At 38.5% G+C, this 15,077-nt stretch overlaps 1 protein-coding gene across 1 annotated transcript in view; it reads left to right on the top strand.

Moving 5' to 3' along the window:
- The window catches only part of mmp17a (matrix metallopeptidase 17a), a 75,516-nt gene extending 60,439 nt beyond the window's left edge, over positions 1 to 15,077 (top strand). The window contains exons 5-10 of the mRNA XM_026929063.3: positions 1,306 to 1,482; positions 5,186 to 5,288; positions 6,639 to 6,721; positions 7,616 to 7,768; positions 8,803 to 9,060; positions 14,241 to 15,077. Of these exons, the coding sequence (XP_026784864.3) occupies positions 1,306 to 1,482; positions 5,186 to 5,288; positions 6,639 to 6,721; positions 7,616 to 7,768; positions 8,803 to 9,060; positions 14,241 to 14,566 (1,100 nt within the window). The 3' untranslated portion in view covers positions 14,567 to 15,077. The remainder of the gene's footprint in view (positions 1 to 1,305; positions 1,483 to 5,185; positions 5,289 to 6,638; positions 6,722 to 7,615; positions 7,769 to 8,802; positions 9,061 to 14,240) is intronic.

Genomic DNA, 15,077 nt, shown 5'->3' with positions numbered 1-15,077 from the left:
GTCTCGATAGGACTCCAAAGTCAGTGCACTTCTTCAGTCACACATTTGCCTTTTGGAGCGTGTCTGCCTGTAGATTAGAGGCTGCATTGTGCCCGTAAGTCATCCAGGTGACTTCCAGAGCTTCGGTAAATTTAGTCTTTTGTGCCGAGGAATCATTGAAGTGCCTGAAGCTCATACAAAATGCAAACTACAGGGGTTTCGGAAGATGTCTATGATGTGCACTTTTACACTAAGGTCTTTTTCAGCAAATCACAGCATTTATTCTAGCACACACATCTGTAATGTTTAGTGCTCCAAATAGTCATATCTGTACCTGGATTAGGATTGAAACCAGATGTGGGCATATCTAAACCAAAAGTTTTTTCTTTTCTTTTCTTTTTTTTCTGAATTAAATATGAACCCTACCAGTATGCTCATAGAAACACTGAAAAACTACAGGGGGGAAAACCCAGAGGTAGAAATGCCAGCACTAACAACATGGTCTGTGAATTCTGGCTCTGACAGTTCCTCAACCTCAGCTACATCGTTCCAGTTCATAACTGTTTTTAAATCCCGCTTGCGCAGTTATTATTATTAAAATGTAAACAGACCATTAGTCGCCTAATTTTAACCACCCTGACCAGGCAGTTACTAAGAATGAATGAATCCATGCTGTAAATGCATTGTGCAGCATCTTTGTCATGCAAGCTTCATATCTGACCATTCATTCGCACCCACACAAAAGCGACTGCTCAAGCAATTTCATTTGTTGCAGCGTTCCAGGCAGAAAGCAATTCAACTCAAACCAATTCCCCGGGAACATTTCTGGCAAAAAAAAAAAAAAATACTGCACTTCCTATCAATATCTGTATTTGTATCTGTTTATAACACATTATCTGTTCATTCCAAATAATGTATTTGTATTTGGTTACACATAAACTGATTATAATATAATAAATAATATAATAAACACAGCTCGATTCTCTCTTTTATCCTCTCTGCCCTCACATTTGATTGACAGTTTCCTGGCTCTATGATAACACTGCTACATCTAGGGCCATTTAATGGAAAGCATTTATGTCTGATTGAACCTTTCACAACCGTCTGACTATAGAGATTAATTTAAGAATAAAGAACTTTCAAAAATGAATAAGGTGAGAGTGGCAGTGTCCCCCATCACATTCAAGCACACTCCATTCCAATTCAGACTCTTATGCAGCTCTGGGTCTTGAATTATTATCCTCTGTTCATCGGGGCGGTCATTTTAAAGTGCAGCCGACTGAAACGTCTTAATCCTGAAACAGTGTGATTGTTCTGTGTCTGTAGATTCCCATGGCATGGACCTGTTTGCTGTGGCAGTACATGAGTTTGGCCACGCCATAGGACTCGCACATACGTCTGCTATGGAGTCCATCATGCGTCCGTACTACCAGGGGCCGGTGGGAGACCCGCTCAAGTACGACCTCCCTTATGAAGACAAGGTCCGAGTCTGGCAGCTTTATGGTAAGAATAAACATTCACTTTCTTTACTGTGCAGCTCTTCAGCTTCCCTTCTGTCTTTCTAACTCAGTACATTGCTCACCTTCTCAATTTTAACTCGCTTGCTCCTACTGCTGAATTTCTCTTTCCTTTGTATACACTGGAACTTTTGGCACCAGAAAAATATTTCCCGTTGGCCAAGGTCCTAGGTTCTAATTAAACGTCTTGGTAACACTTTCTATGAAGCCCATATTAATAAATCATTATCTGTGTATAACTTTTGTAGGTTGGAAATTATTCTTTGTAAGCATTTTTATAAACTCTAATAATGCCTCATAATGCATTATAATGCCATGCACTGTACAGTACAACTTTTTACAATGCAATACAGTATTACCTATTCACTGTAATGACCTGTGAATAATTAGAAAGTAACTATAACATTTATTACAACGTATAAAAAGAGATTAACATTTAAAATCATTGAGTGCTTCCAAAAACGGCTAGAACCAGTAACCCAAGTACTGCTAGGCCCAATCTTGTTTTGTCTAAGTTTTAGTCTTCTTTCTCTTCTTTCTGCATTCCTTTTCTTCTCTCTCCTGACCCTTTACACTTTTCCCTTCTTCCGCTAAGTCATTTAAACCAAAGACAGAATGTCCTTTCTCAAAAATGTGCCGTGAACCTCATGAGACAGGTACCCACTTTTGCATGAATCTCAGATTCCTGTACAGTGTAACTGATGAGAAACAAAAGTGTTATTACAGGAGGTGAAGGGACGCTGTCATGGCTGACAGACAAATAGATGTTATAATAAGTTTCATGAATAGACACAGACTGTTGCTTTGCTATATGTTTTTGCCCTTTTTGTCCTCCATAAGTATTTGCGATAATCAGTGGGTATTGTGGGTGACGCTGCGTAGCCTCTCAGAAGGCACCTCTGATAGCATTTAACACCTGAACCTGTGCTGGTGACAGAGGTGGTGTATACAATTGGTCACGGTCAGAATGAGTCTGAAGCGTAGTCCAGGAACACTTTTTTGAGTCGCCAGTCCATCCAGGTGGGAGAAAACCGAGATCCCGGAGGAAAGCCATGCAGACACGGGGTGGACATGCGAAAATTCAGTAACCAGAGATCAAAACATGGTCATAAAGAACAAATCCAAAGGGTAATCCTGAGACAGATCCAAATTGCAAGGCGTGGGTACTAAATAAGGTAAGACAATCAACATAAACAGGTCTCACGTACTCAAATGCAGGGAATGGCAAGACTTCGCAATGAGTAAAAATCCATGTATTTTTTATATACTCTAAAATCAGGACTTGACCAGGAAGTGACTGTTAGACATTGCGCTAGTATTCTGGTGAGCGCAACCTCTGCCGACAAGGAGGAGGAATGTCCTGAATCCATGTTACAGCAACTCAAATTGTTTATATAATCACCATTAAAAAAGACATGAGGATGGAAGGAGGAGCAACCATTTTACTGGCAATTGCAGCAAACTCTATAGAAACTACTGTAGACTGTCAATCCCAAACTTACCTCATAAGAAACAGCTAAAAGCAATAAAGGTATGTATCTGTCATCTGACATCTGACAGTACTTTTGTTGTACCACTTTTGGCTGGTAAAATCTACACAAAGCCACGGGTGAAACACCATACATTATGAAATTCCCACATCTGAGTGTATAACTGTTTGGCTTTTAATCCAGTGTAGACATGGACCAGTTCCTAAAAATGTTTATTGGTCCTCTGAACAACATCAGGACCGTGTCTGTGAAAAAGGGGGATGTATGAACCTGTGGACCAGAGACGAGAGGCTGATAGTGATGCAGACCGAAGAACAGATTTCTTTATATTAGGGGATTATTGATGTAATTACATGGCACAAGCTGTGACAGATGGAGAACTCTGGGATTTAATGGGCCATCTCGGAGGCTCGGACCAAACTTATCACAACTCAGCATGCCACTGTGCGTCCAGCGTTCACCAGACAGGGAGAGCAGAGGGAGGAAAGGAGGGACAGAGATAGAGAGAGGGAGAGAGAAAACATTAAGATTGGATGGATGGATGATGAGCTGCGAGATCCTGAGACCTCTGGTGAGCTCAGGTTAAGCCATTAACCCCTGCCATGGCAGAGACTCCATATTTCTTCAAATAATTGAATGTGACAGATAAAGTTCGTGTTTGAACAAAAGTTTGTATGCATTACTCACACTGATTAAGGAAATGCTTCACCGAAAATGCTGATATCGCCGGCAATTAATGAGATCTAGTGGTGATCAGTTAGCCTAATTTCATTTACATAATGCCACCCAGTCCCTCCTGAAATTCATTTGTTATTAGAAAATTCATCATTTCGGTGCAGAATAATTACACGCTCCTAAAGCGTGCAGAATGGCTAAATCAAATGTGCTGTCCTGCCACCATGTATTTTCCAATTCTGTTCTAAATGAGGAGCTGAAGTTGTGTTTAAGTCTTCTCAAATTCTGTGTAAAGGAAGACTGATGTGTTTATTCCGAGAAATCCAATAAGTGTATAAAAAGTTCGTGGCTAGGGTCAGAACACTGGCAGACAAAAACAGAGTGGGGCAGAGTCTATATTTTGTAGAGGAGTAGAGTTTATACTTCTTAAAAAATATTAAGAAGAACAGATAGACTGATCATCACCAGGGAAAGTTAAACATTGGGAAATTAGATCAACAAAACTACCCATACAGATAAAGGATTGCAGGAAATATACAGTACAAACAGAGTATTCAGAGATGGCGACTGAAGTCCAAAAGTTTTATCATTATTTTTTACGCGGGAAAAGATAGTTGTATTCAGACTTTGTCTGTGTACCTGCTTAAGTCAGTTTTCTCGGTGCTGCATTTAGATTATGCAAATCACTTCTGCATGTAGTTCATGCCTCCAAGGTTGCCAGATTTCTCAAGTTTTTCAGTAGCATCTAGAGCACTGCCTTTAAACACAAAAACACAGACTTGCCTTTTAAGCTTGAAAAAAGGAAAAATGTGGACTAAAGGAGGAAATTCCTTTTGTTTTCTTTGTTACCAGATATAATACGCTGTAGCATAAAAGCAAGAGACAATGTAAAAAAGAAGAAATAAAAAAAAAGCAACTAATACAATGTATATGAATGAGAAGATGGCAAGCATTGAAGTAAATCTAAAAGGAGTCTAATATATTGTCAGTATTTTGCTGCATTCATAGTCCTAATTATCACAGTAATTACTGTAAATATGGTGTAATTTAACAATATGGCTTCCATCTTCATTAATCGGCAGCTTTTAAAATAGCACTTCATCCAGCGTATTATATTATACTATATTACTGTATTATATTATACTATATTACTTCATCCAGCGTATTAAATTATATTATTATATTATTTTGCATATATTGATTTATTTTTCTATTCTGCATGCCGCAAGTTTACACGTAACTGAGACACACCTCTGTTTTACTCAGACTCCGCCCTGCATGTGTAACGTTTGTGTAACGTCTGAATAGCACTTAATTCCAGAGTTACAGTACCTCAATTACACATGTGTAACTGAACTCTGAAAACAGCCCACCAAAGCAACAAATGGGACTAATTAACTGCCATGGCAACGGAAACAAGAACAGGAAGCTTCAACCATATAAGGAAAGCGAGTGCCCAGAGTGTGGAAAATGATCAGGGACATCAGTTTTGTTGTTTTTCTCTGACTTGGGACTTTTTCTCAGGTGTACGGGACTCGGTCTCACACACGGCTCGTCCAGATGGTGTGTCTCATACCGATGATCCACCTGTTCTAATGGACCTGCCAGAAAACAAATCCACAGTGCCGTAAGTACACCTCCAGATTTACACATACGCACAGATATACACTTAACACATTCACATGCCCTGATGTTAAAGGAAAAATCCTCCCTGAACGACTTGTTAATCTTAATACATGATACAGGATTTTTACGAGATTTACTTCTTAATGAAATTCTAAGTTGACATATTGGTCTATTTCCATTACTCACATACCGTTGGACTCCCTATTGATCGTAGCGCTAGTGGGGTTTAACCCTTGTTTCGTCTCTACCAAAAGAGAGCGATGCAGCGGTGCTTTAGTCCTTTAGTCTGTCCAGCTCCATCACCTGTGCACACTGTGTAAACAGCTTTCCAGTTTAAGCTTTAACTTCCATGCCAGTGCCTCTGTAAGCACCATCGTGCTTGGCATCTTGTAGCTCGCTAACTAGCTGAGCAGAGTCTCCCGCATTGCATTCTGGACTTTTGAGTCAAGCATTTGCTGTCTCAACTATTCCTGTGTTGGCTTTCTCATTAATGTGATGCTGAATGCTGCTGGAAAATGGTCAGCAAGATGTTAGAGATTGTTCCATTTATTCTCCTATTAAACTCCATTGTAGCTGTACTAGCAATCTCCCAGTGTGATGTCAGAGCAACAGACAGCCATTAATTTCTCACGGGAATAACGAAAATACAGCACCAGTCAACAAACTAGCACTAGAATTGCTAAGTACATCATAAATATTTCAATACAATCCTATGTAATGTGTTTCAGGGTAGACTTTTCCTTTAAGACCTCAATAACCCAAGCAACTGTCAGAATGAAACAAATAAAAGGTTTAATCCTCGTCTCGCTGGCAGTGGACACTTGGCCCGTTGAGACCAGCTTGTATATCTTCATTTTTCTTTCCCTCCATCTTCACAGATGGTGGGTGAATAAAGTTGGATATACCCTAACTAAGGTCTTTAATATTTTCATCCCTGAGAGCTTTCTTAATAAGCTGTGAATGAAGATCTTTGTTAATAAGGTGCACAGTGAGTGCTATCTCACAAAAGTAAGCCATAATCTTTGTGTCATTAGCAAAGCAAACACGACGGGTCGTAAGCCGAGGGATAATGCATGCAAAGACCCTTTTCTGCAAGCAGGTGATAACATCTCCCTTTAAATTTTGATCAATCATGCTGTCTGGGCAAATATAGCAGGCTTGAAATGAATGCACACTTGACTGCACAGTTGCACACACTTACACACCCAGGCTCTGTTTATAGTACAAGAGATCAATAGAAAAAAAGCCTGTATATTCTTCACTGTCATCTGATAGCGAGCAGCGCCTTTGGTGTTTTTTTCTTCCTCATTTGTTCTTTCTCTTTTTCTGGTTTTTCGCGTCGTTCTCTCAGGCCAGCACGCGATGCCCCTGACAGATGCACTAGTCACTTTGATGCAGTGGCTCAAATCCGAGGGGAGGCCTTCTTTTTCAAAGGTAAAGACTTCGACTGGAGGACCAGAGCACAATCGATATGAACTCGTAACCCAGTGGTGCGTTCTTGCTTTACGCACTGTTGCTGTCCAAAGACATCACTTTCCTTATCAGACACTAAATTAGAAAAGATTGTTTGGAGATATGTAAGGAATAAAACATGACAGAGCATGCTGATATAGGGGGAAAAAATCAATGGCGGAGTGGTGTGATGTGGCCTGACACGAAGTGGACTTACACTTACCACTACAAAGCTGGTTATTTTCCTATAACAGCACATCCTAAAACATTTTATTCCACTTATACAACAGCAGTGTGCCTCGAGTAACAATTTTCTCTTTATTAAAGAATGATACATTGTACTTTTTTATACATTTATAGTTAAATTCAATGTTGTCAAACCTCCTATCATAGCACTATAAACAGTCATTTTCTCATAAGTCCCTTTTTTCCTTCTCTTTCTTAAATTTAATAAAATGTCATGTTACAGAGGAACCGCAAAATGCAAAGCCCTGTATCATGAAAACATGAAGATTTTTCTATTGGAAAACTCAAAGTTACAAAGCATTGACACTGGAGACTCCGTCCAAAAATGCTAAATAAACACGATATCAAGAATAACACAACTTTTATTTGGAGCGTCTGCCATACAAGTCCTTGTATAAGTTGTCACTATAGAGACGTAAACTACTGTTATAGAAATTAATCAGCATCTTCTGACTAATCAGACCCGAGCATTGGACAGCACTGTGGTATAAATAAACTTCATACTCATTTGAGCTGAAATGTAAAGTGCTGACTTTAAAACAGCTCGAGCAAACACCTAAAAGCAAAACTGTATTCACTCAGAAATCCACATAATGGAAGGTTGGGCTAAATTCGTGTGCTCTTTTTTAGGGAAATATTTTTGGCGACTGACTCGGGATAGGCACCTGGTGTCGTTGAGGCCGACTCAGATCCATCGCTTCTGGAGAGGTCTGCCTGCTAACCTGGATAGCATCGATGCTGTGTATGAGAGACCCGGAGACCATAAGATCGTCTTTTTTAAAGGTCTGGTTTCATTTCTTAAGCCCACTGCATTGACTCTTATGGTTCATGAAACAGTAAATAACTACATAACATCATAAATCATAATCAGTGTTGATTTCAGTGAAGGAAATAGCATGGATTTAATACTGCTTCATATAAAAATTTAATATACAATATTAATTTACAAATATTACAATATATTTGGTAGCGTAGTCATGATTTTGGCTTTGGGAGTGTCTAACTTGTTAACTGGATTTATTGACCATTGGGCTAGTTTTTTGGCAACAATAATCACAGTGAAATTACATTATTGTTGAGATTTATAAGTTTATGCTAACTAGACCTGCATCTATACTATTTTCTTTTTTTTTTTCTGAATGAGGACATGTGGGTTTTTGGGACTCGCCCAATACAGAATCGAGTAACCAACTTAGTATTAATCAATCAGGGACGTCACAGAAGATTTGATTTAGCTCTGTTTATGTTTTAAATAGTGGCCTTGAAAAGCACATACGTGCGTGTTCATGCATTTAGGCTACAAGGTTCGGTCTTTATAATGTCAGCGAGTTGATTTTAAATGAAGTGCATTAGCTAGCTATCTTGTTAGTTAGTAATCTTGGATGGAGTAGGGGTTGCAGTGAGGAAGCACGGGTTTTGTGTGACTTTAGGAAAGTGCTTCTGTACAATTGTAAGTAAAGTACATTTTTTGTTTTAATTGCATTGGAATGGACAATATTTGTTGATCATCAAGAACAACATACTGGCTAAGAGCTGTTATTTTCGGTCACCTAGCGTTGTGTGTAGATCTTTTTTCTCACCTAGCTAGCACTGGCTACAGCGTTGGTTGCTGCTGTGTGCTGATAGCAATGAATTTGTTTGTTTAAGATATTTTATTAGGTTAGTGTATTGTAAGAAGATGCTGTAGTTCCTCCTGTTGATATTTTCACAGATCACAGTTGCAGTCTGGTTTCATCGTTACTCGTGAACGAACAATTTCCAGCATCAGTATCTATACATTCTAGTGCTAACATTCTAGTTCTCCGTACTTCCTTTAGGAGTGAAGTACTGGGTATTCAAGGACAACATTGTGGAGGAAGGCTACCCACGCTCCGTCAGTGATTTCGGCCTGCCCATGGAGGGCGTAGACGCTGTCTTCGTCTGGCTACATAACGACAAGACGTACTTCTTTAAAGACAACCATTACTGGCGCTATGACGATCATCTGCGGCATATGGACCAGGGCTACCCAAAAGAAACAACGTTATGGAAAGGGATTCCGTCTCAGCTAGATGACGCCATGCGCTGGTCTGACAGTGAGTGTTGTCGGTTTTTTGTTTCTTTTTCATAGCCTACTCTCAGTATGATGACTTTGAAGTACACAGCAGACTGCCTTTGTTCTCCTGTCTGTAGATGTCTCTGGAATAACCACACATGCTTTTCCCTATGTCTCTTTGTTTTATAGAGAGAATAAATTCACAGACGTACAGTATAGACACTGTTCATTTTGATCTCTTTGCCTTGAAATGGTGCATTATGGAGTTCGTTGTATATTCCTACTGTATGCTATATTGGAAGTATTAAATATTTATGCGGTTAAATTTGTATTCGTTACACTATAAATACATAAAGTAAAGCCTCTAGGACTTACTGCAGCTCGCTGTGCATGAGTCTTGATGACGTTACTGAGAGCAGATTGTAAAAAAAATAATTCTGTGCATTATATATTAAGCAGAGCTGGGTTAGAGTAGCCACAACGCTTATTCAGCTTTCTTTAAAACTTAATTATGGACTTAAAGAAAATGTCCTTAGTATTCATAGTACTACTCAGGTAGCACTCTACACAGAATCATGTTTAAATTTCAGAAGTGGTGATGATTTAAGGAATAAAACATGACTGGGCATGCTGTTATAGAAATATAATCAACGACAAGTTACTGTTACCATCCGAAAGTTGATTACTTTCCTATAACAACACCTCTACATCAGCAGTTTGCCTACGATTACCATTTTAAATTTAATAATGAATGATATGTAACACTTTTTATCTGTTTATAGTTACATTTTACTTTTTTCACCAGACTTTTTTTTTTTTTTTTCCAAAAAAAATGATACAGGAGACCGGAACGTTTCCTTTCCCATAAAGGAAGACTTAAAGTTACAAAGTTCTGACACTGGAGACTCGTTCCATAAATGTTAAAAAAAAAAAACAGTCTCCTTGCAGAAAGTTTCATCATATCAACAATTATACATTTTCTTTATTAAATAACATATTTTTCAAATCCATTTATAATTATTGTTTAATCCATTTATAATTAATTATGTGGCAAGTCCCTGTGAAATAGCTGTTACTATAGAAACTGTAATGTATTAGAATGAGAGTATTAATATAAACCTGTGATTTGAATGACAGCTGGCACTGTCAGAGTTGCTGTTATAGAAAATTAATCAACACCTTCTGACCAATCAGATTCCAGAATTCAACAGCATTGTGGTATAAACTAAGAGTACAAAAGAGAAACCCAGAACAATAAGATTTGCATATAGAAACAAAGACACAAAATGTTTCACACTCATGAATGAACATATTTATGACATAATTGTTAACATTGCTTGCTGACTGCTAGCTAGCTGACGTGGCTAATGACTAATGTTAGCAGTTAACATTAGCAAAGACACTACCGTATTTTAGTGCTTAGGTTTTTACAAGTTTGTGTTGTTTATGTAGGCAGAAATGTCAGGGCACAAATTAGCTATTACTTTTGACAGCGTGCAAGGGAAAACAACTTCCCTCATGATGCCCCGCCTCTGCTCAATGAACAGTTTTCTCCATAGATTCATCCATCAAAGCTGTCAGCATTAAAGGTATAGTCAGCAAATTTGACAGAAATTGGCTGAAACTAACTGTTTAGGAAAACAAAGTCCATGCACAGACCCTCCCTTAAGTCTTTTTTTCAAAGGTCATGCCCTACAGAGGTTTCGAGCTGTGTGCTGTGTACGCACAACATGATTGACAGACAGTACAGACAACACTTTGCCTCAAATGGCTGGAAGCTGGCGATCCATAGAGATCAACATTTCTCCTCCGAACAGATGTTTTATTAACAGTGCGGATCTTTGCCAAAAGTGACAGAAATGTCCTGATGAGTGTCTTGTTTCTGCTTCTGAAGTGCCGCTGAGAGCAGCTTGAACAAAAACTGTTTTAAAATTTGCAATATTTATGGTTTTTCAGAACAGTGATAAAGTCGTAGCTGCCTAACCAACAAGGGGGCAAGGTTGGAAACAGGAAGTAGTAAAAGGTGAAAGCTCTCAGGGTTTTTGTTGTTGTTGTTTTTGTTTTTGTTGCCTGTAAAATTGTGGCACTTCAACTGAGATAAAGATTTTTTTCAGTATGACCCCATCTGAAAACGTTACCAATTAATTTTTCATATAATAATGTAGGCTATTACATGATTCGAAGGGTTTGGATTGATTTGGATTTTACTCAGACTGTGTTTAGTGCAGATCGCTTGTATGTCTCGGAAGTGTCCATGTTACAATCCAAACCAAACCCAAAAACCAAACAATTTACTTGAACTTATAGTTAACTTAATTAGACACCTAAACTCCAGCTTCATAAGAAATTCTCCTCCGAAGTGAAAACCAGCCATCATCCAACCAATAATTATATAAATACATATTTTCTATGAAGTAGCAGAGTTATATTGGTTTAAAAAAATACATTGTTTTATTTTCTTATCACTTTCATTTTCTTAGTTTACTCAGTTATTAATCCATCCAGCTTCAGAGAGAATCTCTTTACAGACCACCTCACCACCATCCTCCCCAAGTGCCTTTCCAACCTTTTGAAGCCTAAGAGCTTCAGAAGCTTCTAAAAAATATACTGAGGCTACTTTTAATGGAAATGCTTGGTAAAATAAGGTTGCAAGGCTAAAAAAAAACAAGAAAAACAAGGTTTGAACTGAATACAAATGAGCAATAAGACTTTGTGACGCTACCAACAAACATTGGGGTACACATAGACAAACTAATCAAGGATTAACACAGAACAGGTGAACACAATCAAGTAACAAACCAATGACAGGACAGGGGTGGAGACAGGACTTGAAGAGAAAACTAAAACACAAGCACGTGGTGTTCGTCACCATGGGAACAGTAAAAAGTAATAGCATTAAAACTACACTTGAGAGACAGTATACTCAAAAAATTACTTAAGTAAATGTAACAAAGTAAATGTCACGTCTGGTTCTAAGATTGTATTTTCACATCTTGGGATAAGATTGTTGTTAGAGTAAACACACACACAAATTTTTAAATTGGTTGTCTGTGTGCTCATGGGCACATCTTCAAATTTCGATAAATCTTCTTCTGTTATTACTGTGCCTCTTTATATCGAAGATGTGTTTGTTGGAGTATGAGCAGAAGGCTAGTAGGATATGGCAGACATTTTCTCATGTCTATCATTCAATCATAACAGCAATCTGGATTTCAACAGAGTGGACCAGACCACACTGCAAGGTTCCTCACAGACCAACTGTATCTCTCTCTCTCTCTCTCACACACACACACACACACATATATTTTTCCACTAACATGCCATTTCCACATTTTTCACTTCTGCACACCATGCATGTGTACTAAAACATCCTTCACAACCTTTTGGTGTCTTTTTTGCTGTCACTCTACTTGAAACTCCCTGTATCTCTGTACCTTCCTGCCTTTGTCTTTTTCTCACAAATACACACACACACACACACACACACACACACTCTGCATCTTTATATAAAGCCTCTTTCCAGACTGCTAGATGTGTATTTAGGAAGTATGCTTCTTTGAGGTCCTGCCAGCACCAGAGGTTGTTTCACACAGCTGTTTGTAGTGCGTATGAGCTCCGGGTCGAGCTAAAAAGTGACAGTCCTCTGCTCGACAAACTCCCATGGGGGGGTTTCACAGCTGAGGAAAAAGAGACGGACAGAGAAAGAAGGAAGAAAGCAGGAACAGCCTGAGATAGTAGCTAGAAAGAGACAATCCACTATCAGTATATTTCAGAGAACAAAGAAAGTTGGACAAACTTGAGGAAAGTTTAGTTTATATTCTTTACTTTGTAAGACTAGCCTCGGTGTGCATCTCTCCGCCTCGCTCTATCTGTTGATTACATCTAATCCTTATAATGGAACTCGTTAGAATTCTTATATCCTCGTCTGATTGTTGTCTTGTCTGAGCATTTCTATTTTTAACCCTAATTGTGTATAGATTGCATAATTCCTCAGCTTTTATCATTCTTCCCTTAGCTGCTATTGTTCCCGGTACATCACTCTCTGTTTGGAGATTTGGTTCATTATTCTTAATTACATTGTATGGCGTTAAAAATAAAATGTCCAAATAATTTATTTAAACTTTTTTAAAGTTTAATATATGTATACCAAATATTTTCTTTGATATTATATTATATTATATTATATTATATTTCTTATATTAGTGTGTTACTTGAAGAAGTGTACTAGGTGGCCAGCGAACTATTATTAAATGCACCAGTAATAATTTTACTGGTAAAAATTTGCATATTGGTGACAAAATCCTTGTTAAAGTTATCTTTAAAAAAAAAGCTGTCTAAGTTCTAGTTAGATCCCATTTTCAACATTTAGATCATCTGGTTGTTTCCAAAACCAGCTGAAGTGTAGACAGTCTACTTTCTGTGTTTATGTGGCCAAACTATTGATTTCACGCCCACTGACCTCTTCAGATCATCTCATAACCAAGTTTTCTGACATATCCAATTTCACCAGTAAGAAATTTCTGTATTCTGAAAGACAAAACACACATTAAATAATAGCTTTTGTCAATCTGATTGAAACCAAATGCAACTCAAATCTGGTTTCTTTTCGTTTGAGTTTTCTCCTATTCATTCAGGGCCGCTGCTTCTCGACACCAGACACGAGAACAAAAACAACATGACAAAAACCTAGAATAAAACAGCACGAATAACAAGCCATATAAAACAGGTCAGCGAAGGACGGTACCTGGAACTGAAGCAGCATAGAGATGGCTTATTATTTAATTATTTTAATTATTATCACTTCCATTATAGCAGCTCATTAACAGTCATTCCCACACTAGACTCCTTTTTTTAATCTCTCTCTCTTGAAGTAATAAGACAAAAAAATTCAGCTTGTCATTTTACCAAGAAAGTAAGTGCAAAGTCGTCTGTCCCATGGTGGAAAACTTGTTGACTTGCTGAAAACAAAGTGCTGACACTGGAGACTCCTTCCATAAATGTTAAATGAACATCTCTTTACAGAACTCTTCATCAACCTGTGATTTGAATTACAGCCGGAACTGTGCACAAGATCAAAGTTATCTGCTTGTCATTTTGCAATATCTAAAAATTGGATTTAATAAATTAATAAGATTGACCTTGGTTGCATTTCTTACGCACGTGAGAATTGCACTTAATTGTATCTCTTTGTCAGTCAGTTGTATTTATTTGTCCTTGTAGGTGCCTCATACTTCTTCAAGGGTAAGGAGTACTGGCGAGTGGCGGGCAGTGATATGGAGGTGGAGGCAGGGTATCCGCGCCCCATCGGCATTGACTGGCTGGTCTGCAAGGACATGCAGTCCGACGCTCCTGAGACAAGGAATAACGAGACAGGCTCGCAGCTCACCGGACAGCACCACGTGGACCACGCCGAGAACGGCTATGAGGTGTGTTCCTGTACCTCAGACTCGGGCTCGTCCTCTGGCCCACGCCTGCAGCTCGCACCTGCCTGGCCGCTGGTAGCCTTCTTAATACTGACACACACCCTCATGTGTGGCACACTCTGATGACGGGGACACCACAGGCCTGCACTGGCATGGACACGGACACTGAGAGTGCGTATGCAGGGGCTTGTGGGAAGGACAGCAGAGGGCAAACTTATACTCCAATCAGTGATGCTTTGGCAAACTTACACTCCAGTCAGTGATCATTGCTTATATCTGGCTTTTTTAAAAATCTAAACTGGAAATGTGTAATTATTATTATTATTATTATTATTATTATTATTATTATTATAACTGCATTGAAGTTCTTTTGTGTGCCTCAACACAGGTTCATTTCAAGTACTTTGTGGAATCCATGTCAAGTATTATCTGCTTTTTTTCCCTCATGCAGTGATCAGGATATGCAGCATTTAAAGAGAGGAAAAAGAAAGAAAGTTAATCTGTATTTTCCAGACTAAAAAGTCACATCGGTTTTATATCATGCACCACCCATAATTATGTCTCCTTAAAAAGAAATTAATGTATATGTTGTGTTATTTTGTTTTATGCAATGTTTATTAAAGTTGAGAACCTG

Source organism: Pangasianodon hypophthalmus, chromosome 15 (genome assembly GCF_027358585.1).
Source record: "Pangasianodon hypophthalmus isolate fPanHyp1 chromosome 15, fPanHyp1.pri, whole genome shotgun sequence".
In the NCBI taxonomy this organism is placed as follows: domain Eukaryota; kingdom Metazoa; phylum Chordata; class Actinopteri; order Siluriformes; family Pangasiidae; genus Pangasianodon; species Pangasianodon hypophthalmus.
This window is presented reverse-complemented; position numbering and strand designations above follow the sequence as displayed.